Here is a 27,859-nt window from a genome sequence, read left to right on the forward strand (position 1 = left end):
ATCGTTGAGGAACCTGTTTGCAGGATTTCATATTTTCATCAGATTGAATAACCTAGCCTTTTTTTCTTTTAGTGCACTTTGTTCACAGGAATATGGACTGGCCATTGGTTGTTTGAAGAGAGTTCCACATCAAACTTTCAGGAGCAGCCGATTATGGTGTCTGTAGGGGGAGCCTAACCTGGATTTAGTGAGAGATTCAGTTAAATTGCTCTGAATTTGTCTCCTTTGTTTCCAGCATGTGACCATTCACCTGCAACTTTGACCCTTGACCTGCAAGACTGATCTTTTTTGGATTTCTCTGTGTTTTTCCTAATACTGTGACTGGAATAGGAAGTGTTCTTGCATAGCATTCTGAGGAGTGCTAGTCTACCTTCAACATCTTTATTCATCTGCTGATGCCCTGTGCTGGAGTCATGGCTGTGATGCCATCATGGTAGAGAGCCTGTAAGGCACTATACAGGATGTTTTGGAAACTGGCCTCAGATTATAGGGTCATAAGAGATTACTAGGCTATCGACCCGGAGGTCATTTTAAGCCTAGCCATTTAATCCCAATCTAATACCATAGAAATGCTAGTCAGTACCCAAGATTGCATTTAGTGATGACTGCCCGTGTCCAAGAGGGTTGTAGGCTGTATTCCCAGTAAGACTTTACGGTGCCCCATCCACTCATGTAGGTTCTTCTTGAACAGTGTCCTAGAGGTGCTCTGTTTCACATGAATTGGTAGCCTGTTCCAAAGACATAGCAGTCACTAGGAGATAAATCTGTCCCTCCAGAATGTCATATTTAAGTTGCAGGCCATATTTAGGTCCCTGGAATGGGCAGCCCTCATCCTCTTTGATTTATGGATATGCAGCAAGTTCATTAGGTTTGGGTATTGGATTGGGCAGCCCTCATCCTCTTTGATTTATGGATATGCAGCAAGTTCATTAGGTTTGGGTCTTGGATTGGTCTATCGGCCAGGCATAAGTCTCCCCTAAAAAGTCTATATGATACTGAGTATAGGACAGGGACTTTAGTTGGTCTGCATAAGACACATGCGCCCCTTGTTCTTCTTTGTTAGAAACCTCTGAAGTCTCTCCAATTGCTGCAGGTGCTTAGTATGGTACATTCCAAATGGGGGTGTTGTACTCAATTATGGCCAGATAAATGCCAAGTATAGTGAGGGTTATAACTTCATTTGCTCTCAAGGTGATGTCTTTACTAATCAAGTGTGCTACGTAGAAAGCTTTTCTTACTACAGTAGACACATGGTGGTTGAAGTTAGGGTCACAGTCTACGTGGGATCCCAGGTCCCTTACCACTTCATGGGTACTTAAGGTATTTATTGATTTGATAGTGTGAGGAGACATTGTTTGTGCCGAAGGGAATGATGATGCATTTCTTTGCATTCTGTTGGAGACCATGACTAATACATCAGTCACTGGTCTACATGAGACCCTCCTGGAGTGTACTGACATCATTTGGGGATTCACTGATTGCACCTAGTTTGCAATTGTCTGCAAAGTTGGTCAGCCACAACCCCATAGTTTTGACTTTAACTTCTGAGAAGTATATACCAAACAGTAGGGGCCCCAGCAATGACCCCTGTGGCACCCCGCTGGTAACAGGTCTGCTGGTTGATGCGGAGTCATTCACTTTGATAGTGTGTGTCCGGTTTATGAGCCAGTTGGCAACCCAATTCAGTTTGTCAAGTTATCGGTAATGCGTGAATGCGGGATTGTGTTGAAGCCTTTGCCAGGTCGAGTTATGCTGTGTGCACAGATTTGCCTTTGTTTGTGGCCTTCAAAACAGCAAAAAGAAACTCTGTAGACACTGCTGAAGTGAGCCAAGGAACAAACACCAAAACCACAAAGAGAAATCTTCGGCTGAACACCACGGCTTATTCTCTGCAGGTCAAACACTTGAACTAGACCAGTGTTTAAATACAAAGCCACTTTATTCAATAAAAGAACAAGAACAATGTGTGCTTTCTGCTATATTAGCCTTCATCAGATCTCTTTGCTGTTTATGGCCTTGGTCACATTTTCAAAGAAATTCACCAAATTTAACAGGCAGGATCTGCCCTTCACAAAGCCAAATTGGTTAGGATCCAGGGTTGGAGGTCACCTAGGTCTTTATTTATAAGGTTCATAATGATACATTCCGTGACTTTACAGATGAGGCTGGTCAGGATTATGGGTGAGTAATTCCCTGGGTCTGTTGCTGTGCCACCTTTGTGGAAGGAGAATAACTGTTGCTGTTCCCCTTCCGCAGGAACAAAGCATGCGGTTAGGCTTTGATTGAAAAGTGTAATTAGTGGTGTTGCTAGTTTGTATTCCAGCCTGTTTATAAGACAGCTTGGGATGTCATCTGGTCCCATAGAGGCAGTGTTTTTTTTTCCTTGCCTTGGACAAGGCTTTGAGGACCTGCTTTTCAGATATGTAGAGTGGGGGGGGGGGGTGTTTGGGGGAAAGTTTGTTGTCAGATAGTAGGGGATAATGGAGTGAAATTTTCACCAAACCTATCTACTAGCAGGTTTGCTATCTCTGTGGGGTCAGTGTGTGTGATAGTGTTGGCCACTAGTTCTGCACATGCTTCAGTCCCTCTCTTTTAGGGGGTCTGTATTAGATGAATGAAAGTTCATCTTAGCCAATGCTCACATGAGCGAATATCCAGGAACTCAAAACTGCAGTTGTGGGGGGCTGTGCCCCCCACACCCCAATAAATATATATTCCAACTTTGAGATCGCAGTACAGTGAGGAAAGGGCAAATATTCCCATCTTCACTGTACCGTGATCTCACAATTGTGGTTTCGAGTTCTGCAGTTTTCGCTCATGTGAGCGTTCGCTAAGATGAACTTTTGTTCATCTAATATAGACCCTTTTTAGGTTATGTACATAACTGTAAAAGGTCTTATGGTTACCCTTGGCTGTAGTTGCTAAGTTTCTCTCAAAGAAAGCCTTGGAGGATTTGATAAATTGTCTGAGGCTGAGGAGAGGGCTTTTCCATTGTTTGGGGCCTTGCCTTTGTTTTCTTGAACAGCAGCTTTTTGCATTTATTGTAAAGTTCATTGATGCTGGATGTCCACCATGACTGCTTGTTTTTGCTTAGGCCTCTGGCTTTGATTTTTTTCTGGTACAGCCGAATTTATACACTTACTGTATGCAAGTGTGATTGTACAGGGCTATAGTGTAAGCTTCAGCATAGTTACCACTTCCAGCTTTGGGTGGGGCTTGGAATGCATTTAAACCTTCACCTAGGAGGGCTTGGAATGCATTTAAACCTTCACCTAGGAGGGCATTATTTGTGTTTGTGAAGTTTTTTAGTCTGATTTAATCCTTTTTGAGTTCTGATGTTTGTGCCAGCTCGAAGGTTACTGATTTGTGGTCAGATGTTCATCTTGTTTCACTGTTTCAGTCATTACTCTTGGGTTATCCTGCTGGCAGGCTACCCACAGTCAGCCAGAATTCCAAAGTCTAGGTCCGGCATTGGTTGCTGTCACCTCTTCCCTGACGTCAGTGCGCCAGGGGTATAAAAGATGCAGCTGATGCCATTTTCTTCAGTCTTTCTTGCCGCGTGGTGCCCGAAGCAAAAGCAGTTCGCAAGTGCCGGTCGGCCGACTCCTGAGATTTTCAAATCCGAATTTCAGAACCAAAGTCTTCATTAAAGCTAAGTACCCCATTGGGGAAACTTTTTTTCTTCTCCAGACCGACCATTGGGGAAACTTTTTTTCTTCTCCAGACCGATGTCAGAAAAAGTTAACAATAGTATTTCTTGTGGGAAGCAAATACCTCATAAGGATTTTCACTCTTACTGTATTCCTTGCCTAGGCCTAGGCCCTGATCACAATGTTGCTAACTGTCGGTTTTGTGCTAGATTTAACCAATGCACTATCAAGCTTCGGTTCGACTTTGCATTTCATTACTTTGGCTGAAGATTTAATGATATAATGCAGTCGGACCAACCGACAACCGGAGTTTACAAAAAACGCAAGGACAAGGAAAAGGATAGGCATCCAAGGTCCAAAACCGACAACAAAGCCTCTGCTAGGCCAGTCACCGGCTCGCCGGTTCTCAGTGAGGCGCTTTCGCAGCCCGTGGCAGCCGTTACCTCAGAGCCACAGGCTGCTTCCAACTCCCATGTGGAGCCAACTGGGCCTCTGGAAACTCAAGGTATTGGACACTCAGAAATCATTCCCTCAGATGGGTCTGGAGCCGCTGAGCAGGCATCGGCTTCTGAGGGTGGCTTCAGACCTACACAACTATATATTAAGCCATCTTCAGCTTCAAAGACTAAAGTAGCTCTAAGGACAAAGAAACAAGTACAGCATTCTTCTTCTCAAACTTCCATGCCTAAAAAAACAGATGCTCAAAATGGCCGAATACCTAATTAGTTTGATCAGGGGCTCCCATCCCCCTCCTGATAAGAGGGCTAGGCAAGAGACAGAGTATGATTTTTCTGATCAGGTTTCCATTTCCTCTGATTCCTCTTCTGAACAGGATTACTCCATGCTTCCCTATGAGGATTCTAATGCTGAAGAATCCATTCCTTCAGCCTCTCCTCCTGAGGATTATTCTTTTGGGGAAACCCTGCAAACCATGAGGGAGCATTTCCACTGGGAGAGCCAAGATTATTCTGAATCTAAGAAAAGGCTCAGAGACTTTCTGCTACTTCCTCAGCAAAGACCCCTTGTATTCCACCTGTTCTGGACATTGTAGATGTATTTTCAGAGTCCAGCCTGTCCCCAGCCTCTTTACCCCCTGTACCTGCTAAGCCAGACAGATACTACAGGGTCCCGGATTCTCATAAGTTCCTATATAAAAACCCCGCAGCTGACCCAGAAACTATATCTCAGGGTCCCAAAGGGGTTAAAGCTTCCACTGCAAAAAACCCTGTCCCCTGTGATAGGGATTCTAGGGCTCTAGACAGATGGGGGGAAAAAGTCTACACTTCTGCTACCCTGGCTGTAAGGGTTTTAAATTGCCAGTTTCATATGCTTAAATATCAGCAATATTTAATGTCATTGCTTAAACAGAAAATGTTGACAAATACTGAATGTTCAGAGAACAAGGAATTGCAGGATTTATTGCATGCAGCTGAACAAGTGAGAAAGCATACTTTGCAATGTGGTTATGATTCACTGGAGGCCTCTTGCAGGGCCGCTGTTACAGGATCTGTTATTAGGAGGCATGCTTGGTTAAAGGAACAGAATCTGCCTGATCATGTTAAAGCAAAATTATTAGATGCACCATTACAGCATGATACTTTGTTTGGTACTAAAGCAGAAGAGGTGTTGAAAAAAATGGAGGATAAAGCAAAATCCATGCAGACAGTCGGATTTCATACAGGTACAGCCACCCAGGTTTAGCAGGAACTGGCCCACTAAAAATTGGCCCTTTCCAGTGTCAGACCACAAAGAGGCAGATACAGGCATCCCAGAGGCAGATCTCAGGCCCAAGGCTCATACAGGCCTAAACAAAGGGGTGCTCCTACCTCCAAAAGCGGAGAAGACAAATCACAACCTTACAGGAAACAGTCCCAATGACTTTCCTCTACCAGATCCAAGCACTTTTCATTTGGCAGCCCCCTTAGGGGAAAACTGGCACTTTTTCATCAAATTGGCAAATGATTACCAAAGACAAATGGGTCCTGAACATAGTGTCTCAAGACTACAGGTTCCATTTTCACACCCTACCAAGGTCGTAAGGTATGCCAGACCTGCTACACAATCAATGGGCAGAAGTACAAAAACAAATTACTGCCCTCATGGACATGAGGGCCATTCAACAAGTACCACAACAAGGGCAGGGGCAAGGATTTTACTCCAGACTCTTTCTAGTACCCAGAAAGGACAAAACCTGGAGACCAATACTGGACCTGTCTATTCTAAATGCGTTTCTGGAAGTTCCAAAATTCAAGATGTTGACTCTACAGCAGCTACTGCCAATGCTGGGCAAGAAGGCTTGGCTCGTAACTTTGGACCTAGAAGAGGCATACCTGCATGTCTCAATCCAAACAATCTTGCAGACGATACTTAGATTCATAGCTGGCTCAATGCATTACCAATTCTCTGCACTGCCCTTTGGCTTATCTACTGTGCCCAGGGTCTTCACAAAATGCCTGGCACCAGTAATTGCGTTTTGCAGACAAAAAGGAATTCAAATATATCCATACTTGGATGACTGCCTTATTCAAGCAGAGAACAAAGACATTCTTCTGAAGCATCTGGCGTTTGTAAAAAGATTACTAATTGGTCTAGGGTACACAGTAATTGAAAAGTGCCCTCTCAAGAGATAATATTCCTGGATGCAAGCTTAAATACAATGCCCAGATGACTTGGTCTCATGCCAGACAAACAAAAACAACTGACTACTTACTTCAAGAAATTGGCAACAAAAACCCACTTATCTGCAAGGAAAATCCTGCAGGCCTTGGGTTTCATGGCATCTTGCATTCTACTAATTCCATATGGCAGACTGCATATGAGGAAACTACAATGGTATCTAAAAAGAGTTTGGACTCAGTATTGCCACAGCCTGGAGACAGTAATTGCACTCATTCCCTGCCTACAACAGGAGTTTCGATGGTGGGCAGAAGCCTGTCACACAACAAGGGTCTGCCATTCAGATCACAGCCAGATAGACACTGACAACGGATGCATCAGATTATGCCTGGGGGGCCCATATGGCAGGAAAATGTATTCTGGGCACATGGCCTGCAAACCAGATGCATCTTCACATCAATCAAAAAGAGGTGCTAGCTGTTCAAAATGCCCTGACAGCTTTCAAGGACCTGCTTCACCCAGGACAGTTACTGATAAAGACAGACAATGCTTCGGTCATGTGGTATATAAACAAGCAGGGAGGTACACATTCCTACCCCCTCTGCAGACAAGCAATGACCTTATGGGACACAGCATTGGCTTTTCAAGTTCACCTGCAAGCACAATTCCTGCCAGGAAAAACAAATACTCTGGCAGACGAACTAAGCAGAAACCTCATGGATCCCCATGAATGGAAACTGGATCCCCAAGTCTTCAGCATGATAATAAGGAAATGGGGATGCCCAGACATAGATCTGTTTGCCTTCCCACACAACTGTTAATTGCAAAGATTTTGCACAAGGATTTACCACAAGCAAGCATGGAAAGTGGACGCCCTATCATTCAGCTGAAAAAATCTAAAGGTATATGCTTTTCCCTCACTGCCTCTCCTTCCCAGGGTACTCCTAAAGGTCAGACAAGCGAAGACAAAAATGATACTGATTGCACCAGACTGGCCACACCAGCACTGGTACCCAATCCTAAAGAGCTTGTCTCAAGGTCCAGCATGGATATTGCCTCAAACTTCTCACTTACTGACCCAACAAAACAATAAGATCCTGCACAGCCAACTCAGGACCTTAAATCTGGCAGCATGGCAGATAATGTAGCCATTCAGAGCACTCCTCTTTCAAAAGCTGTTATGGATGTTATCTTGGAGGCCAGGAGGCCCAGTACCAGGAAATCTTATGCAGAAAAATGGAAGAGATTCTGTGCTTGGAACCGAGATTCTGTTTTTGGAACCAGGAACAAGGCAGTGACACGTGTGTACCAAATATCCCTCAGATTTTACAATACCTAACTGAGATGCTAAACAAAGGCCTTTCTTTCTCGTCAATTAAGATTCATGCCTCTGCCATTTCAGCCCATTACAATATGGAACCACCTATCTTTTCTCATCCCTTAATAAGGCAATATCTCAGAGGGGCCAAAAACATTAGACCTCCAAGGAGAGCAACAATTCCGGCCTGGGACCTCAATTATGTTTTGGAAAAACTGACACTGCCTCCTTTCGAGCCAGCATCAACAGCAGATATTAAATTCTTATCCTGGAAAACAGCTCTGCTCCTAGCAATAACCTCTGCAAGGTGAGTCTTGGAGTTATAAGCACTCATGGCTGTGGAACCTTTCATCATTTTTCATCCAGACAGGGTTTCTCTGAGGACAAACCCTGCATTTATGCCTAAGGTGGTGTCCAGTGTGGCCCTTAACCAAACCATTCACTTGCCTACCTTTTATCCTAACCCACAGAACAAGGGTGAGAAAATTCTGCATTCTTTGGACATACACAGACAGTTACGCTTCTACTTGGACAGAAGTAAAGCTTTCAGAAAGACTGAGCAACTTTTAGTGTCATATGCTGCAGGATCACAAGGAAAGGCTATCTCAAAACAGACTATTTTTAAATTGATAGGCGATTGCATCCGTTTCTGCATTTTCAACATGGCAAATCAGTGCCTAAGGGCATTAGGCCTCATTCCACCAGAGCAGCAGCCACTTCAGCAGCCTTCCTCAGAGGAGTACCAACCAAAGATATCTTAGAGGCTGCAACTTGGAGTTCAGTGCACACCTTCACAAAGCGCTACCACTTACCTCTTTACTAGAAGTCCAGAGCAGGCTTTGCCACTGCAGTTCTGCAGGGCCTCATAGTCTCTCCTAACCCTATTTAGCCCAGCCGCCCTTCCTCAGCTTTGGGATTCAACCCAAGAGTAATGACTGCAACAGTGAAACACAATGAACATAGTACAGTTGTGTACCTACCATAAATGTAGATGTTAGAGTGTATTCACTGTTGCAGTCCAGGATACCCACCCACCATCCCCCTTTTCTTTGCTGGGACTTATCTGCACTTCTCCATCCTATACAACCTTTTTGGTGTATTTGCTTGTAGATGAAGAAAATGTTATTTTTGTGCATGCATTTTTATTGGCATATTTTTCAGCCTACCAATTTGGGGGCACCTGACATCTGGGGCAAGAAAAACTGAAGAAAATGGCGTTGGCTGCATCTTTTATACCCCTGGCGCACTGACGTCAAGGAAGAGGCGACAGCACCCGACGCCGGACCTAGACTTTGGAATTCTGGCCAACTGGGGGTAGCCTGCCAGCAGGATAACCCAAGAGTAAGACTGCAACAGTGAATACACTCTAACATCTACATTTATGGTAGGTACACAACTGTACTTTTTAACTAATGAGGGCTCAACAGGTGCAGCAGTGCATGTTGGTGAGGACCAGATCCAGAATGTATGTTCCCCTTGTCGGGGGTATTGACAGTTTGTTCCAGGGCATTTGAATTAACAAATTCAGGGAACTTTTTGCCCTAACAAGTTAGGGCTAGTGTAGGTTTCCCAGCTGATGGTGGGATAATTAAAATCCCCCTTAACCAGTGTGTCTGGTAAAATTTGGATTGTCTCCAGTTTAGTTAAGTAAGCTTCGTGGACCTCATGATACATGGAGGGGGATCTATAACTGGCTATGATTTGAGTGGGGGTAAACTGGATCTGGAGTAACTCCATGGAGTTGTCCTGTGTAACTAGATGGGAGGTGAATTTATCTCTATAGATTGAACCACCACCTCCTTTAGTTTTCATTCGTTCATTTTGCAGTCTAAAGGTGAGGAAGGCATTGTAACCCTACAAGGCTGGAGTACTCTCTGAGGCCATGAACCAGGTTTTTGTTAACTGCACGGACATCTGCATCTAGGCAGTTTCATTTACATCTTACCATGGGCAGTACGCCTCCTTGTGTTATTGAAAGAAAAAAAAAATGTGCACTATTTTAATTAAAAAGAATTTTACGTTTTACATTATACCTTATGAGTTTTTGCTAAATAGGTAGGTTATTTATTTATTTTTTAAAAAAAAGGTACTATGCTTATGACTGCGACTCTGCCTTTCACAGTACAAGCTGTGTATTTTCTTTGGCGCTTTTCTTCCCTAGTTTGTAATGAATATACAGTCTGGCAAGCTGGAACCTCCATGATCAACACGAAGTAAATGAACAAATCTCTGTCAGAAGAAATAGCTGCAACACTATAAAGGCGCTTGTGGGCTATAAACTTACACTTGGAGGCATACCTCTCAACTTTACAGATTTTCTGTTGCACATAAAACTGTCGTTTGCTGGTAGTATAATGACAGACATTTGAGATCCAGACTTCATACCCTTCAGAAAATTCATGCTAATGCAAAACTTGCTGTTCTATCAAGTTTCTAAGAGGTATATTTAAAAATTATCACTATTTTCGGGCCTTTGTACCCACATTATTTATGGCTGTGTCCCGATTTCTTGCTCTAAGAGGTTGAAGGCTATACTTGGAGAGAATGTTGTAGCGAAGATGAGGCACTTTGCCAAGAAGAAATTATCAAAGAAATCAAGAACAGCAAGATGTGAGATGACTAATTTATGGTTCATCAAACATACATCATCACTGCCAAGGCAGCATAACATGAAGCGTTATTACTCCCTAACAAGAGGGAGCTGTGCCCACTGTCCTAGAGAATGGTAGTATTCCTTTTTAAATTTAAATATAAAGTATCTTATCTACTTAACTGCTGTATTGTAAACAGAAAATTCTTATGTCCTACCTCCGCCTCCCCCACCACACACACACGCTCACATGTACTTTATATCCCCAGTCACCAGTCTTGTCAACAAATCTGCCATAATCATTCCTTCTTGCCAACAGTTATGTAAGTGCATAATGGTTTTATACTATCTTGGAAACGTGGTTTTTCTTTTTTTTTTTTCCTCAGGTATATTAATTTTTAAGACCTAAAGCTAAACTTAATTGTGACAAAATTGCTAGTATAACAGACAGTTATTTAAATTTTATATTACTAACACTGAACTAAGTACAAGCAAAGTTGAAAGAATAAAAAAGTTTGAAGTGATTTTGTTTGCTTCACCATGGACAGTTAGCTAAGGACTGTTGAACCATGTTCATTTAAGTTCCACTCTGATATGTAGATTGGAAAACGCAAAATATTCATATTAGAGCACATTAAGGATAGTTGTAGCTTTTTTTTCTGTTACAGGATGTTGGCTTGCATTTATTTCCTGTATGCTTGCATAAAGTAAATTTGTCTCAGGAAAATGTTAATTTAGTAGGAGGTTATTTTGGTGAATATTAACTTTGCTCTTTGCATTAAATGACTTTGTTGTACTACATTTGCTTACATATCTGCTGTATGGTAGTCACATGACTGTCGGGTCAACTCCTTTCTGTTTAGAGTTTCTAAAGTGAAACAAAAATACTTTTTTTTTTTTTTTCTTCTTCTTCCTGCTATTATAAACCACACTCACCCCATCTTTAATTTTAACACTGTTTGCCTTTCATCCCTCCGGTATTTCACAACTTTCCCAAGCTACCTTGGGTCTGTCCACACAGTGTAAACAGTTATAAGCTGTGCAGTAAATTCTATCCAAGCTCTTCCACAGGCACCTTAGCAAAAGAGAAGCAAGAAAAAAGCTCACACTGCTGTTTTTCATGCATTTACACCTACCTTTTTGAAGTATGTGCTAGGCATTGGCCTTCATTGATTAACTCCAAGAAAGTGGGAGCTGTGCCCTGCTTCACTCCCTTCCATTCCCCAGCAAACCCCCAGGACATCTAATATATTTACTCTGATCACCCACAGTCACACCCTCAAGACACGTCTCTTAACAAGATACCACCATAAAACCATATAAACCTCTTATCTCATTGCCTTCTTAGCCAATACTACAATTTTGCTGGAAATCTTAACTCCTGTTTACAACTTCCTATACAAACGCAGCACACATACTCAGTCTATAGAATGTTCCTCCTGCAACAACTTATCCTGTTCTACCTTCTTTTATCTTCATCTCCATCGCCCCTACAACCAGTACCATCATGTATTATGCTACTTCCATTACTGCCATTACTTCCACACCAGCAAACCGACGCCACAACCCCAGTAATCAGACCAAATGCACTCCCCAGCTCACCACTATCAGGATCACCGTTCTATATAATTACAAAGACTCAAATATTTTTCTTCTGCCGAAACACCAAAGACCTCCTTTCAGATTATTCTGTATAATATTTATGTTGTTGTATCTTTCGGCTTTTCCCGGTTAGGGGTCGCCACAGCGGAACTCTGGTCCGTTAATGATTGGCAGTAGATGTTTATGTACCGAGTTGCCAGCCCTGACGCACAACCTTCAACGAAGGTACGCCCATTCACGCATGTCTCCACACAGAAGACGCTTTAGCTGAGAATCGAACAGGACAACGTCTTACTGTGAGGCGACAATGCTACCGCAACACCACCACCGCAGTTAATACTTCTCCTAAATAGTAACATTGAACCCAACCCAGTTCCAGCAACTCTCTTTCTGCAACATCAGAACTACTCTCTTCCTGCTCTTACCCATGCCCCCCTCAATATCATAGCATCAGAAATGAGCTAGATCACTTAAATGGTCTTTTTTCCAAGAACAACCCAGATATTCTAGCAGTCGCAGAATCCAGGTCAAACAAGCCTTTCCCAATTTCCAACACTTTCTAACCTCCTACAAGTAGGTCACTGCCAGATCAGGTAAGCGATCTGGTGGAGGCTCTCTAATTTAATTATTTATAAAAATAAATAAATAGCCTAAACCCAAAAGTCATTGCTCAAGGAAACTTCTCAGACTTCAGTCTTGATAAGATCTTCCTAAAATTTTCAACTCGCAAAGGCAAACCACTACTGATCACTCCAATCTATCTACCACCCCTTGCGTCCTAAATAAATTCAAATCACTCATCAGTAACATCCTTAAGTCTGAAAAGTAATGACATAATCATAATGAAGACTTCAATCTTGACTTGGCCCTCTTTCATCTAACATGGTACCTTCCTAACAGACCTAGGTTTCTTTCAACTCATAAAAAAAATCAACAAGACCTAACCTCATATCCTCCAAACACTCCACATGTGACCTGATTATTTCAAATGCACTAAAGTTCATCTGCAACATAAACCTTCTGCCATCACTAATTGACCACTGGCCAGTCATCTTTACAATTATTCCATGAAACTGTCACCCATATTTGAAGCCTTTTAGAAACCAGTGTAGTAACTCAGAACCTTTCTCACAGACCTCAGCTGGAGCCATATACTCTCCTTACATGACCCTAATACAGCAGCTGCAAGCCTAACCAACTTTTTCTACTCCAGCTGCCAATAGAATCTCTTCCCACTTATCCACAGGCTTTTTAAATTCACCAAAAGTGAATGGTTATCCACTGAACTGAACTAGAACGTTTATCTCTAAGAGATGAAGCAGATTGAAACTGGAAACAATCCCCCACAAATGACAACCACACCTCTTTTATATTCTTGTGTAACCTAGCCAATAATTCCATCAGAAGGTGCAAAATAAATCTCCAAACAAATCACTCTCTTATTTTCATAAATTCTTGGAAGAATGTAAGTTTTCTTTCTTACAGTAAGAAAACTTCCTCATGACAGACTCCCTGTCTACAAACACTATTCAGTGTAGTACAACAAAATTTTTTCCAGAAAATTTCTGTAAAGAATTCGATTTAGCAATCTCCTGTATATAAACTCCGCAGCTCTACTAGAGAATGCTTTGCCAAATCCACTACCGTTAATCTCCCTCTTCCACTTCAAAAGCGTACATCCTAAAGGAATCTCTATTCTAATTGAAAATATTTCCACTGATACTACTCCAGGATCTGACAACATACACCCCTAGTAGATGTATCACCACAACAATCCATCTGTGGATTCTTTCACCCACATATATAATCTGTCTCGCACAACACATCATGCCACAGATTTGGAAAACTTCTCTAATTAAACCCCTCCTAAAGAAAACCAACAAAAAATACAACTTCTACTTCCATCCAATATCCATCAAACCTCTAGAACAGATATTGTACACCCACCTCTCTAAATCCAACAGTACCATCTGCTGTCCTCCTAAACTGCTTGGATTCTGGCCTGGATGAAGTACTATGACAGCACTTGGTCCGTAACTGATGAATCTGTAAAACTCTGATGGTGACCTCCTTACAGGTGCCCTATTTGCAGATCTGACAAAGGCATTTGACCTCATTGACTACTAGCTTCTCTAAAACCAACTAATCGATATTGGTATCAGTCCAGATGCTACTCCTTGGTTTAAAAATGTCCTCAGTGACTGATACTTCAGAGTTAAAATAAGATCCTCCCAATCAGAATCTGTATCTGTTACTAAAGGTGCGCAACAGGGGCTCCATTCTTGCCCCCCCCCATTGTTATCCATATGAATCTAATGTATTTCCTTGTGACCTCCCCATCTCCCACTTATCCTCTATGCTGATGACGTGGTTATTTGTGGATCAGGTCACTCTGAAACTATTCAGTGCCATCTCCTGCTTGTCTCACATGAGCTCCACCAATGGCTAATAAACCATAAACTACTACTGAACCCCACTAGGACCAAAACTATGCTTTTTCATGACTATACAGAAAATTCACCAAGCACCTGAGTCTCTAACTATTTTTGATTTGCACAGCATTGTGTAGAAAGCACCTCCACCTTCAAATATTGAGGATTATGACTTGATCAGTCACTGAAGTTCCATTTCTCCATAGATAAGGTGAGAGCCACATTAATCTTCCTACTCTTCTTGGCCAAAAAGATCTCCCTTTTTCTATCCCACCCAGGCAGGGCAACTATTGGCAAAGGAGTTCTGCTTTCTTAACTTGAATACAGAATTCTAATTTTTGCTTTTGTCTGCAAGTAAAACATCACCACACTCCAGACGATCTCGAATACCATCTGCTGATTCATTACAAGTACACTTCTCTGAGCAGTACTGTGGCATTGTAGAAAAAGACAAATGGCTACATATAATTAATGATCTAACCTACTGTTCACAGGTGTTAACTTATGGCCATTAATCTAGTAATGATACCAACTCTACAAACTGCTCCAGCTCCACACTTTTACTCCCTTTGCAATTAGACATCATGAAAAAAAAAACCTCCTCATGTAACCTGGGACAGTATCACAAGTCACACCAACTCTCATTACCCCTAGAATGAAACTTCATAGCTCTGCACATGGCTTTTCCTGTCAAGAATTACTCTTTGGCAAGATGTCCCTATAGACTTAAAGATGATTAACACTTCTTCCATATTCAGAATGCAACTCAACAAGCAGTTCTTTATCCAACCAAATGCTCTTGCACAGGGCAAATCACCTACCACACTATCCCTGTCTCCTTTCCAAGTCTCTCCTCTCTCAATATTTACTGAAGTTTGGCCCATTTTAGAAACAAATGCGTGTGTTGTACATTATACTCTGCTTGATTTGTGCATTACACTGTGCTTCTTACTAGAATATATATTTTTTCTATGTAACTAGTCTGTTTTTGCTTACATTTCTGTATACTTTGTTTGTGAAATGTTTTGTATTTTACCCATGCCGAGCCTAAAATTAGTCCGTATTGATCAGTGCACTACACCAATAAACAAATATTTTACAGCAACATATTTATTTATATTAAAAGTAATATTACTTTAAAGTGGGTGATTTGGCGTTCCCCTGAAATCACTTATTATACATATTGATATGTCTTATGTAAAAGAAAGGTAGAGGGGTGTCAGACCATTAAGCGAGGTATTACCAGAGGTATTTTTAAATTTCCTATTCACTAAGATCATTATACACTATTCTAAATTTTTGATTTTCAGTTCACTGTTATTACACTTATTTTATTCATCTCCATTTCTAAGTACTCTGGTTCAGACACCACTAAATATGTCAGAACTGATTTCTAAGTCGAGCATTATCTTTAAGGCAACAAGAATTGTTAAACGTACAATAACAGATGCGTAAAGCACAGTAACAGCACTATAGACAGTAATAGTGCTACAAGTGCTATGAAACATTAATGGGCTAAGTAGCTAGTATAGAATACGTATGATTTCTTGATGTGGTATGAGGAACTAAGACACTTTTTTAAGGGAAATTGTGGGAGGGAAGAGACTAGTAGTAATGTCATTCAAGACTGATAGTACTGGAGCTGAGTACAGAAAAAAAAAAGGGAGGTGTAGGAGAGAGCCTTAATGAAAAGTTTTATAGTTTTGCTTAAAGTGGGTTGCTGCAGTTTTCTAATTTTAACAGAGTTCACAAGTCCTAGAAAAATTTGGGGTTTATATCATGTAATCAAAGGTTCAACTGTGCGAACCTCCATTCATCGAACCCAAAATAGTGAACATTCACTTGCATGAACATTTACATCAGCGAATGTTTATACAGGGAATGGAATTAGTTGGTCATCAGGTAACTTGTCCTTTTCCACACTGTAGTGCAATCCATGAGTTGGTAGGTTTTTTTATATATATATATATATATATATATATATATATATATATATATATATATATTTATATGTGTGTGTATTTGTGTGTGTGTGTGTCTGTGTGTGTATATATATATATATATATATATATATATATATATATATATATATATATGTATATGTATATATATATATATATATATATATATATATATATATATATATATGTGTGTATGTATGTATGTATATATATATATATATATATATAAAATATGATATAGGTAAGGGGGCTGTGGGGTGTGGTGGGTGCAGCCCCTCACCTGGGTGGGTTTGACATAGTCCAGTGTGTGTTGTGGTTGCAATGTTGGTCAACTAATTCTGTTCTATGTATAAACAATTCAATGATGTGAACTTTCGCTTAAGTGAACATTCGCTGTTTTGGGTTTGAATGAGGTTCGCTGAGTTGAACCTATGATGATATGATATAGACTGGAAAAAATGCATATTGTTGCCAGTTGTTTTACGTAACCCTTGTGTTCTGATGTAACTCTGAAATCCATTATTCCATAGGTGGACAGTGACATAAATGCAGCCGGTGATGTGAAGGGAGGTGCACGCCGATATACAGCACTGCAGTTTGTGTACCTATTGCCCGTTTGCCTTGGACTGTCCCTTGCATGGAATATTGGATTAAGCCTGGCATTTAGCTGAGTGACTGGAATGAGCGTTCATTTATAAATGCTTTCACATGACAGGATTTCTTTTTCTGAATCTTTGTTTTCTAAGTGATGATGAAAATATGGATGCTCTCTGTCTGTCTTGATAACAGAGTACCCCAAGAGTAAATTCATTGTGTTTGATCCCTGTTGAAAAAACATCCAAGCAACCTGGAAATGGAGCCCAACTCATCTGTCAATGATGTCTGCCGAATATGCCACTCCAAGCTCAAAGGTAACCAGAGAAAATGGATCTTCGGTCAGACTGGAAAGATTAATTTTCAGGTGGTTCTGTCACATGTTCTTGGCCACCAAGTTACCCGTGATGGTGGAGAAGAGTTCCTTTGCAGCAAGTGTGTTTTTATGTTGGAGAGGGTATTTCGCTTTGATACTGTTATCGCCCGTGTGCAAGCTTTGTCCATTGAAAAACTGCAGCGGCTGCTGACTGAGAAGGACAAAGTAATTAAGTGCCTTTCTCACCTTTACAGCCAGTACCATGCACTACCTCAATCACCCCAGTACAAGGGTCAGGATATCACAGTGGATATTGTCAGATTGCCGCATGTGCAGTACAACATGTTGTTACAGGATGACATGGCCTTCTCAGAGTATGAGTGTTGGTCTGAGCGTACAGGTGAACGTTGTCATGATCCTAACTGCCAACGCAAGAATTGCTTTAGCTGCAATGTCTTGAAAGTCCCTGACTCTGCTTATGAATCAGTCTGTGGAAAGCCACGTCGATTGCCCAGGAGTGGCAGCTGTAGCCCTGTCCGCCTCTTGTCCAAAAGCAAATCACAAAGCATGCCCCTAGATTGGCTACGATCCCCAGATAGGACTCCTTCTATTGGAAGTTATCGCAGTTCCACCAACTCCTTCTTTGGAGATGGACTCGATCAGTCATCACGGTCATACTCTAACCTCTCTCTGAGTACTATCTCTAACTCAGACAAGGATGACGATCCCTTTGATTTGTCACCCTGTCTCTCACCTCATTACATCTCTACAGCCATCCACCAAATAAAAGACATAGAGTACCGCCCTGTCAGTACTCCACCAACTTCAAAGATACCAGTTCGAAGAAATCGGGGTCGGCGGTTAACAGCTAGCGCCCCAAGAACTCCTGAGGGACACCTGAACTTCAATGGAAAAGCAGAAGATTTTACAGAGCTTGTTCAGGAAACCATTCCAGATGACTTTCTACCAATGTCTCAGGCGGTAAGTAGTCATTTTTATTCCTTTTGTTTAAAATATTGCCCATTGATTTCCTTCAGTGGTGTAAATGTTAACTGTAACATTTGTTGGATTATGCAGAGTAGATCTAGCAGATCAACTGGAAATATAGGCTGCAGTTTTTTCCTCTTTCTCACTTTCATGATATCTTCTGAATGGGTACTATAATATCTGTTGGCGCTGTATGCCTGGATCCTGTGAAAAGACGAATACATCTCTTACCAGCTGAACATCTTTTTGTGTTAATTGGGATGCAACCTAGAGGGTTTGAAATGTATAGGGGTCAGGTGCAGTTGTTTGTGTGAGGAAATGTAAATTACACCATTGAGGTATATGGAAGAGGAGCTTTTTCTAGCCCCAACCACGTTTGCCAAGCTACATATTTTCCTCTCTTTTGTATTCATCACCACGTATGCCACAGTGCTTCTCTGCAAGGATATTTTGGTGTGCCACTGTGGACTGTAGAAAATTTGGATGGAGTGTCATGTTTTCAGGTATCTCCTTACATGGAACAATTACACTGTAATTGTGCCTATCTCATCTCCTAATCCTAGACGGATTTCTTTTTTAAGGCATCCATGGCCCATAAACCTGCCCTGTGGTAGTTTTCATTACCGTAGCCTCTTTCTTTCCATTCCGTCACCAATGAGTACCAGAGCTTCCTTTATTCTAAGTAAAGTTGAGTTTATTGTGATGCCTTTCTTAGTTAAAGGTTTACTGTGGTCTCTGGCAATGATTACATGTGTGCGCATGCAACACATATCTGCTATTTTATTTGCTTTATGCTGCATCCTTTACATAACTTCCATTCTTAAAACTAAGCCAGTATGTATTTGATAGTGGTGTCATTAATGGTGCTACCACCAAGTAACTGTGTGAGCAGTATGTTGCTGCACACCCCAAAAAGCCACCCCTTCCCAGAAAGTTAGGCAAAGAGAACCTCCAATATTTTACATTTGAATTCCAGAAATCTCAGAGACTGAAGTACAAACCAAAGTCATCAATGTCTGTTAGTGAACTTCAGTTTCTGGATTGACTATTCCTAGAGGTGAGAAAACAATTACTTTTCACATAACTTTCATTATTTTAACTTTTAGAGAATTTTACATTAGATTTTTAAAGTTGCCCCTAAGGCTTACTTAAATGTGTGTTCAGCTAGCTAAAATTGACTGCAACAGTGAAACATGAAGAACATCTGGAGGCATACTGTCATTACATTTGGGTAATCTGCTGGCAGGTTGCCCTCATTCGGCCTGATTAACAAAGTCTTGGGTCCTGCGTTGGTTGCTGTCCCTTTTTCCATGACGTCAGGTTGTCAGGGGTACAAAACATGCAGCCGATGCCATTACATCAGTCTTTCTTGCTGCGTGGTGCCCAAAGCAGAAGCAGTTCGCAAGTGCCGGTCGGCCAACTCCTGAAATTTTTGTTTTCGAGTTTCAGATCTGAAGTCTTCAACTAAAAAGCTAAGTACCCCGTTGGGGAAACTTTTTTTCTTGCTCCTTACCGATGTCAGTAAAAGTTTATAATTGCATTACTTGTGGGAAGCAAATACCTCATAAGGATTTTCATTTGTACTGTATTCCTTGCCTAGGGCCTGACCATAACGTACCTTGCTGTCGGCTTTGTGCTTTATTTAATCAACGTACTATCAAACGTCGGTACATTTTTGCTTCTAAATATTTTGGCTCATGCTTTAATTATCCAGAAATGTCATCTGTTAGCAATCCGACTACTGGAATACCTAAAAAAACACCAAGAAAAAGAGGCCGTTGAGGTCCAAAACTACCGACGATGCTTCTCCTAAGCCAGTCGCCAGTTCGCCGGAACTCAGTGAGGCGCTTTCGCAGCCCCCGATACCAGCTACTTCTGATTCGCAGGCCTCTACTGAGACTGATTCGGAGTCCAGTATGCCGTGAGATGCTTCAATTATGAAGTCTCTACCTTGGATGGGTCCGGAGCCGATGTGCAGGCACCGGCTTCTGAGGGTGTTTTCAGGCCTACAGATTTGTCTATTAAACCAATGCCATCTTCAAAACTAAGGCCAAAATCTTGACCTATGCCTAAAAAAAACCATGCCTGGGCCACATGTGCAGGTCCCTATGCCTAAAAAACAAATGACGAAAATGGCTGAAGATTTAATTACTCTGATCAGGGGTAGCCAACCCCCCCCCCCCCTTCTAAGAGGCCTTGGCAAGACATTGATTTTTAATCTTCTGAACATGATTCTATTTCTTCTGACTCTTGTAATGAACAGGAAGTGTCTATACCTACTTATGAGGACTCTGATACAGAAGATTCTATTCCTTGTGCTTCTCCCCCTGAGGGGGTTTTCTTTTGGGGAAACTTTACATCCCTTAAGGGAACATTTCCACTGGGAAAGTCAGGATTTCTCTGAATCTAAAAAGAGACTTAAGGATTTTGTTCTTCTTCCTCAGCACAGGCCTTTGGCTATACCTCCTGTTCTAGACATTGTTGATGTTTTTTCAGAATCTAGTATGGCTCCTGATTCCCTGCCTCTGGCTCCTTGTAAGCCAGATGGATACTACAGGGTTCCTGACTCCCACAAGCTCCTCTTCAAAAATCCTGTTTCAGATCCTGAAACCATTTCTCAGGGTCCCAAGGGCATTAAGGCTTCTACAGCTAAAAATCCTACCCCTTCTGATAGAGATTCCAGGGTGCTGGATAGATGGGGAAAGAAGGTTTACACTTCTGCAAACTTGGCAATCAGGGCTTTAAATTGTCAATTTCATATGCTAAAATATCAACAGCGTATCATGGGACTGCTTAAACAGAAAATTATGTTAATTTCTGACTGCGTGGAAAACAAAGATTTACAGGATTTATTACATTCAGCTGAACAGGTTGGAAAACATACTTTGCAATGTGGTTTTGATTGTTTGGAGGCCTCTTGCAGGGCTGCTGTAACTGGGTCTGTGCTAAGAAGGCATGCTTGGCTCAAAGAGCAAAATCTGCTTGATCATTTGGATGCTCCTTTACAACAGGACCGTCTCTTTGGTAATAAGGCTGAAGAAGTTGTAAAAAAGATGCAAGATAAAGCTAAATCTATGCAAACTGTGAAAGAGATTTCTTACAAGTGCAACCTCCAAGATTCAGTAGGCACTGGCCTACTAAGAACTGGTCCTTTCCAATCCCTTCGAGAGCCACTCAAGTCAAACCCAGACATTCCAAAGGCTCCAGGTTTCAGTCACAAGGGACTTTCAGAACAAAACAATGGGGGTGCTTTCTCTTCCAATTCTGGAGACAACAAGACACCTCCCTATGGTAAAAAGTCTCAATGACTTCCCTTTATACTTACCAAGTACTTACCTTTTAGCCACCCCTTTGGGGGGAAAACTGGCTCTTCATGCAAGAAACTGGCAACTTATAACCCAAGACAAATGGGTTTTAAATATAGTATCCCAGGGATGCAGATTTCATTTCCACACATTGCCAAATACAATGGAATGCCAGACCTGCCCCCAAATCAGTGGGCAGAGGCCCAGAAACAAGTACTTTCCCCTCATGAGCATGGGGGCTATTCAACCAGTACCAGAAGAGGAAAAGGGACAAGGTTTCTATTATATTCCTGGTACCCGGAAAAGACAAATCATGGCGTCCAATCCTGGACTTGTCCACTCTAAGCACCTTTCTGGACATTCCAAAATTCAAGATGCTGACTCTTCATCAGTTACTTCCTATGCTAGGCAAAGATGCCTTGTTGGCAACTCTAGACTTAAAAGAGGCTTACCTGCATATACCAATCAGGGAATCTTGCAGAAGATACCTCCACTTCAAAGCAGGCTACTTGCATTACCAGTTCTCTGCACTGCCCTTTGGCTTATCTACTGCGCCCAGGGTCTTTACAAAGTGCCTGGCTCCGGTAATTGCATTTTGCAGGCAAAGAAATATTAAACTATATCCATACCTGGACAATTGTCTAATTCAGGCAGAAAACAAGGACACTCTTCTAAACCATCTGGCATTTGTAAAAAGGATTCTAACTTGTCTAGGGTGCACTCTAAATGAAAAGAAATCACAACTGGTACCCTCTCAAAAAATTACATTCCTAGGTACAAGCTTGAATACAACTGGCCAGGTGGCTTTTCTTATGCCAGAGAAACAAATTCATTTGGTGACTTACTTTAAACAGGTGTCCACAAAAATCCTGCTTTCTGCAAGGCAAATACTGCAAGACTTTGGGTTCATGGCCTCCTGCATTCTTCTAATTCCATACGCAAGACTGCATATGAGGAAACGTCAGTGGTACTTAAAAAGTCTATGGAGTCAGCACTGACACAGCCTGGAAACAATGATTCCTATCATACCTTGCCTGCAACTAGAGTTCCTATGGTGGGCAGAGGCCTGCCACCAAAACAAGGGACTGCCATTCACAACACCCTCTGCCACACAAACCCGAACTACAGATGCATCAGACTATGCTTGGGGGACACATCTGGCAGGGAAGTGCATTCTGGGCAAAAGGAGCCCAAAGCAAATGCACCTTCATATCAATCAAAAAGAAATGCTAGCTGTACAGAATGCACTGACAGCCTTCAAGGACTACCTTCATCCAGGACAATTAATGATAAAGACAGACAAAACCACGGTTACATGGTACATAAACAAGCAGGGGGGTACACACTCCTATCCCCTTTGCAGACTAGCCATGGCATTGTGGAACATGGCCTTGACTTACCAAGTACAACTACAAGCTCAATTCCTGCCGGGACAGCTGAATACTCTGGCAGATGAACTAAGCAGAAATCTCATGGACCCACATGAATGGAAACTGGAACCACGGATTTTCAACATGTTGACACGCAAATGGGGGAGCCCAGACCTAGATCTTTTTGCCTCACCCCAGAACTATCAGTTGGACAAATTTTGCACAAGAACTCATCACAAAAAAGCCTGGAAAATGGATGCTCTATCCTTCAGCTGGAAGAAGGGACAGCAACCGACGCAGGACCCAAGACTTTGTTAATCGGGTCGACTGAGGGCAATCTGCCAGCAGATTACCCAAATGTGATGACTGCAACATTGAATACACTCCAACATCTACATTTATGGTAAGTGTACACAACTGTACTTTTTTTTCTTGCAGATGATATAAGGTACATTTTAAAATATGCAAAAATATGTATTTTTACTGAAAAAGGTTTTTGGGAACTTTTTTTTTTTTCATTTTTAATTCCTGGTACCCTATGTAGCCATCTGAAATAAAAATCTTGACTCATTTGACTTTTTGTCATGTTTTTGTTTTTTTGGGGGGGTGTTTTAAGGCATGAGTATGCAGCTAACTTCTTGCTTGGTCTCATTACAGAAATTTTTAGAAGGGCATCAAAAGTACCATCACATGTTGCAGGTGATCAGGCAGTTAAATGGACAACTAGAAAAAGCCCAAGCACAGATAAGAGCACTACAAGAGAGCCGTCCCAAAGAGGTGAGTCTGTTTGAGCTGCATTCATTAGTTACCTGTAAAATGGTAATCAAAAGGTTCCCTGTAAGTGTGTCTGTGCGTGTCTGTGTGTCTGTGTGTCTGTGTGTGTGTGTGTCTGTGTGTGTGTGTCTGTGTGTGTGTCTCAGGTCGTCTACTTAAGGAAAGGCCAGACTGATTCAGTTATGACATGGTAACAATGTTTAACCAATGACGTGAGCGCCACCATCATAGTGACTCCTATCACTTGGTGCAGAGCTCCCTTCTAATAGGGAACTACAACAGTGTGAGGTACTCACCATAACAGTCAATTCTTAACAGTGAATTACTGAAGTTTTCTTTTACCACAGTGTGGGATGATTTACATAGGTCTGACAGGGGGTAGCCAAGTCTGGCAAGGTTGTTTATACAAAGTGACGAGATACAATGAGTGGGCTATGAAAGCAAAATGTATAACTCGTGTAACCTTTCCTGGGTTTGCTGGGGTTCTTTTCACCTGAACTGGAGGCCCTCAAAAAACTTGCAAAACAAGACTAAAAGCAATATCATGAGAATCCATACAGAATTATCCTGTGAAGATAGGTAGAACAATCTGTAGTGCCAAACCCTCAACTAAGATGCCTTTCTGTGGAACATCAGACCATAAAGTAACCTTTCCATTGAAAATTGGTTGTATCGCCCTCAAACTCCATGCTTAGGGAATTCTCATAAGGAAACATTCTTCACTTATTAACTTGGGTAAATTCTGTTGTAATTCTTCCACAATGGGTCCCATTGATAAAGCTGCCAAGTTGGACTCCCACTTGGACAGTCCCTGTCAACACCAAATCTATTGGAAATTTAAAAACAACTCCATGTAGTGAAATAGCCATGTAAATCATTTTATTTTCTTGTTTACAGCTTATTTTTCCCTTCTGAGGGGTCACATTGTACCTGCCTTAAGCACACACTTAACGTTAAGCTGTTTGGAAGTTTGTTTATCGTGAAGCTGAAGGATGAATATTAACTTAAAATAAGCACTGAAGTCAAAAATAACTACAAACTGTTGTCAGTAAAACACCTGGTGATTGGAGTTGGTCCATAATGGTACTGCACACTCTGAACTGAAGGAAATGGATAATATCCAGTGAAATTAGGCAAGGCATACATGGTTATTAGACTATAATGTCATTGAAACTCCTATGAATCCTAGCTGACAAATTAAATGCAAATTTACTGCACTCACAGTTATAGTTTCATAGCTATATACTAGGATAATGACCGCTAGGGCCCTTATAAACCCAGCCAATCAACCCAAATGTGACCCACAAATTTGATTTTATATAGGGGTAATTTACTGATTGCCTCTGTCCATCAATGACATAGAAGCCAGACCAGGGGTGACTATCTGATTTACCCATCCATTGGTCGAAGTTGTGCTTAAACAGGGATTGGGAGAAACTCTGCTTCACATGGATGGGGATCCTGTTCTAGAGAATGGGAATTCTCTGAGAAACATATTGGTCTGTCCAACTTGGCCTATTTATGTCGCAAGCAAATTTTAGGTCTTTAATATAGTAGTTCTGATGCTTTTTGTTTAGTTGATGTGCAAAATGTTCACCAAGACAGAGTCCAGGTGTACCTTGTATGCCAGGCAAAGGTAATCTCTTAAAAGTCTGTATAATACTGAGTAAAGAGACAGGCTTTGAGATGATCAGCGTAGGACATTGTGTTTACTCCCTGTATTCTTTTTGTAAGAAATCTTTGTGGGTGCTCCACTTGCTGCTTGTATCTGGTCAGGTACGTACCGAAGGGTCATACTCTATGATGAGTCTGAGGGCCGAGTGCAGTGGTATGATGACCTCTGTGACCCTAGATGCCATGTTGGTGCTTACAACATAGAAGGATTTTCTTATAACTTTTCCTCAGTCCCAGCTATACCATGTTGTTACTATGGAACAAGTCCTGTCAGCCCTCTCAAAAGCTAAGAACACCCTATCGACTGGCTCTGATTAACGTTCCAGGCTGCCTGATATCAGTATCAAATATGATCTATCAGAACTATTACTTAACCTCTTTAATCTAAGCCTCTGCACTGCTTGCATTTCTGAAGTTTGGAAATTGCCACTGAAGTGCTCTTGCACAGGGGTAGCCCATTCATTGACCCTGGGAACTATACACCCATTAGTCTCATTGGCCTTGTATATAAAGCTGTGGAATATGTTGCCTCCGGTCTCAGTCTTGACATTGAAAGTCTCCTAACCCTGGACTGTTGTTTTGACTTTCAGAAAGACTAGTTCTGCCTCTATAACCTTATTAATTTCTTCAAAAAAGCTACCAAAACCAGGATGTACAGTACATCTGGACTAATGCCTGTTGGCACTAGTCTTAATGCAGGTGTTAGACTGAATTGTAAATATAAATATAAATCCATATTCCTCTGAGAAACCTAAGGGATTTCTAGGAAATCTTTCTATGCTGTGTAACTTATAAACAAAGGTACGGCATTTAGGTGCAAAAAAGTCATTGCTTCACTGTATTCGGCATTCGTCAGACCTGTCATGGAGTACAATGCCCCCTTTGGTATGTACCTAATGAGGCATATCCAACCATTGGAATGTCCACAGAGGTTCCTCACTAAAAGAATAGAGGGTGTAGTTAACATTTCCTATCCAGATCACCAAAAGTCTCTACCCCTGTATTGTCGGGAGATCTGTGCCTGACATACAGGGCAGTCTCAGAATCCACTCTGATGGACCTCGTGCATATCCCCAAAACAAACAGTACCAGAATTACCCATTCTAAAGACTTAAATCATACCTGTGATATAAATAGGACCTGCTGGAGAGACAAGTATGTATCCCAGAGACTACCCCATCTCTGAAACAGGCTCCCCATCCATGTGAAGCAGAGGTCCTCCCTAACCCAATTCAAGTGTAACTTGAACAATTGGGTGGGGAACAGGAAGTTCATCCACAGTTTGCACCTACGTCTCTAATGGACACAGGTAGCCTCTAAATGGTTCATCTCCCAGGCCCCTGCTTGTAAATATTTTATCTACCAAGCTTCTACTTGTAAATCATTCATCTCTCAAGCCCCTGCTTACACTTATCAATGGTACCAGATTTCAGATGCATGGCTAGGCTTAAAAAAGCCCTTGTGGTGGTTAGCCTAGTAAACACTGAACCTATTCTATGTTGTACATTGGATAGCTGACTGGTAACACTTTGGTGTACCACATGACTCAGTGCTGGGCCCTCTACTTGGCATCTATTTTTCAGACCTTAAAGGTAACACTCCAGACTTATGGATGTTTAATTTTCTATATGACTAAATTGGTGGGGTTTGTGGGTTAAACCATGTTAACTTCTGGTGCAAGAACAGCAGTCTGCAGTCATTTTAATAAAACACTTCCACATCTTGCAGTAAGGGTGACAAACATCTTTACAGTCAAATACTGGTTTAAGGGATAGAGGCACTCTTGTTAATAGTTATTTTTCTTAAATCCTTTTACTTGGCTCCTAAAAGATCATTATTAAATATAATGCCCTTTTGACATGTGTGGGTTGAACCATATTCGTCTGTTGAAAAACCTGAGGGATTTAAACCTGCATACAAATATACACACATATATATAGAACTAGGATAGTCAAAAGGCTAATTTCCATTTCACTGAAGGTCGAACTGAAAATGGTCACTACCACAACAGCGAATGCTAGTGTGCATTTGATGCTGAGGTTGACGTTCTGCTTGGAGATTGCAGTACAGTGGGGATTGGGAAATGTACAATGTCCTTCCCTTTGTAAAAAAAAAAAAAAAATATATATATATATATATATATATATATATATATATATATATATATATATATATATATATATATATATATACACACACACACACACATATATGATTAAAGGCTATAGCCGCCTAAAATAATGCGGGTGAATATAATATGGTTGGTCACACCACTAAATTGACAAGTTGTCATAAATTTCAATACTCAAAACTCTTAACACTTCTACACAATCTTAACAGTTCCTATCTGATAGTTATCTCACTTTTCAAATGTAAATGTTTCTATTCTAGCTATCTGTTAACACTCATTCAACTCAACTCAGTTATCTAAAATGCACCCTTCTAAATTAACCCAAGAATGATTTAAAATATTTATGAAGCTTCTTAAGCATTTAAACAAATTTATTTTAATTTTCCAGATGAGCTTCATAGATGTACTGTGAGGATGTGCAGGGCTGATATTCATGTGATTGCTTTTGCGTGGAGGCTTTCAGTGAAGGAGACAATGCATCACATATTGTCTTTGTATCTCTGCAGCCTTTGGTCAGATACTAATTATCAATATTGATA

General features: G+C 41.3%; 1 protein-coding gene across 6 annotated transcripts in view; it reads left to right on the forward strand.

Annotated features, from left to right (window-relative positions):
• The window catches only part of LOC122811393, a 126,773-nt gene that overhangs the window by 72,079 nt on the left and 26,835 nt on the right, over positions 1-27,859 (forward strand). For all 6 annotated transcript variants that reach the window (XM_044083208.1, XM_044083213.1, XM_044083207.1 and 3 more), the window contains 2 exons: positions 16,700-18,060; positions 23,399-23,518. In XM_044083208.1, the coding sequence (XP_043939143.1) occupies positions 17,023-18,060; positions 23,399-23,518 (1,158 nt within the window). In that variant the 5' untranslated portion in view covers positions 16,700-17,022. The remainder of the gene's footprint in view (positions 1-16,699; positions 18,061-23,398; positions 23,519-27,859) is intronic.

The sequence above is a fragment of the Protopterus annectens genome, chromosome 9.part0, assembly GCF_019279795.1.
Source record: "Protopterus annectens isolate FY-2018-M chromosome 9.part0, PAN1.0, whole genome shotgun sequence".
NCBI classification, from domain to species: Eukaryota; Metazoa; Chordata; order Ceratodontiformes; family Protopteridae; genus Protopterus; species Protopterus annectens.